The following is a 1,870-nucleotide window of genomic DNA, read 5'->3' as shown; positions in this document are numbered from 1 at the left end:
TTAGTTTCGTGTACATTAAAATAGTCAAATTATGTTAATATCATGTCTTAACATGACCATGCATCAGCAAAGCTCTTCGTGCTGCGTCCCGTTCAAGTGACCGAGATTCACATAGTGCTGTAAATCGCATTGTACATTTGAAACTTGAAATAAAAATTTAGACTATCGAATCGAATCAATAGATACTGCATGTACGAAACTTTTTCTAAACGACATGAGCGTCAATTTCGAATTACACGAGCAACAACTAAGGAAATTGATTATTACAACTAATGCAGATAAATGATACATGTTTTTGCTTAAATTTATATAAATTTATTCAATATTATGTTGCTTTTATGTTTACATATAGAGTGAATTGAAAATCATAGATTGAAGCTATTTTTAAGATCTTCTTTCACCAAATATGATAGATAGGATTCTAAAACTATTCATTAACACTACCAGACAGTATCGATATGAGTAGCTTCCAATATTATGAAATTTCGTAAGCAGGATAAATCTAAGAGGCAGGTTTTCGAGGAACTTGACGATATGTACATACACTTCCTTAGATTGTATTTAATTCTAACCAGTCCGCACATCACATAATTAAAAATAAGAACCGTAAAACGATCGAGAAAAATCTCAAATCTAACTCTTCTTCCGAATGCTTGCTGGTCCTGAAAAGGACCTTTGTTTGGGTGGGTTGGTAACACAAAATACGTTCGATGATCAATTTAAGCGCGTTCTCCACGGATACGACGAGCCAATTGAATATCCTTGGGCATAATCGTGACGCGTTTCGCGTGGATAGCGCACAGATTGGTATCCTCAAACAGTCCGACCAGGTAAGCTTCGCTTGCTTCCTGCAGCGCAGCAATGGCGGCACTCTGGAAGCGCAGATCGGTTTTGAAATCCTGAGCGATCTCACGCACCAGACGCTGGAAGGGCAGCTTGCGGATCAACAGTTCCGTTGATTTCTGGTAACGACGAATCTCACGCAGTGCGACCGTACCCGGGCGGTAACGATGCGGCTTCTTGACGCCTCCGGTCGAGGGTGCACTCTTACGAGCGGCCTTTGTGGCCAACTGCTTACGAGGAGCCTTTCCTCCGGTCGACTTACGAGCGGTCTGCTTGGTACGAGCCATTCTATCACGATAATTACTTTTGGTTTTCAACTAGCCTTCTGAATGTCCTGACTGACTGACGCTTACTGATGCTGAACACAGACAAACCAGTTTGTTTTATACCCGCCTGGAATGGCGGGAAATTGTTGATCCTCTTAATTTCAAGTCCGTTGTGCGTACCGTACGCGTACCGCGTGCGGATATTACACATACATGCACAGCCGGTGCATCCCTGCCTGCATTGTGTATGGTTTTCCTTCCTGTCTGCTGCAGAGTTGCCATTACGTAGCGTTTAACTTGGTATCGAATGTATATGTGTAATTTATAGGTAGCTACTTTACCAAGCAAATATTACCTAATGTATTTCAAATCACTGTTTATCATTTTGAATAACTTTAAATGTTTTTTTTTAATGTAAAACACATTATATACATAGATCAGTCAGGATGTAAACTGAAATCTAAAATTTGACTGGAATTTAAGTTTCAAACCTGCATCACTGATTTTTGAGATTTTAAAATTAGTTTTTACTCAAAATCAATGTTTTATTCGTGAAAATAAATACATTGTGTTCTGATAGACTGTTCTGATAGGTAAAAATGAAGTGACAACAGTTTTCTAAATATTATTATTAATCTTTAGCTAAAATTATTAAATATTAGCTAAACTGCTTTTCAAATTCCAAAAATCAATGACACATGTTTGTGTCTTAAATTTCAATGCAATTTTGAATCTTCGATATCGAGCAAATATACAAAATA

General features: G+C 37.8%; 1 protein-coding gene across 1 annotated transcript; it reads right to left on the bottom strand.

Annotated features, from left to right (window-relative positions):
• Positions 1–719: 719 nt before the first annotated feature.
• Positions 720–1,130, bottom strand: LOC128738530 (histone H3.3A-like). The gene has a single exon (XM_053833738.1). The coding sequence runs from the start codon at positions 1,128–1,130 to the stop codon at positions 720–722; it is 411 nt and encodes a 136-aa protein (XP_053689713.1).
• Positions 1,131–1,870: the final 740 nt, after the last annotated feature.

The sequence above is a fragment of the Sabethes cyaneus genome, chromosome 2, assembly GCF_943734655.1.
Source record: "Sabethes cyaneus chromosome 2, idSabCyanKW18_F2, whole genome shotgun sequence".
NCBI lineage: Eukaryota > Metazoa > Arthropoda > Insecta > Diptera > Culicidae > Sabethes > Sabethes cyaneus.
The sequence above is the reverse complement of the archived record's forward strand: the minus strand, read 5'-3'. Positions and strand labels throughout refer to the sequence as shown.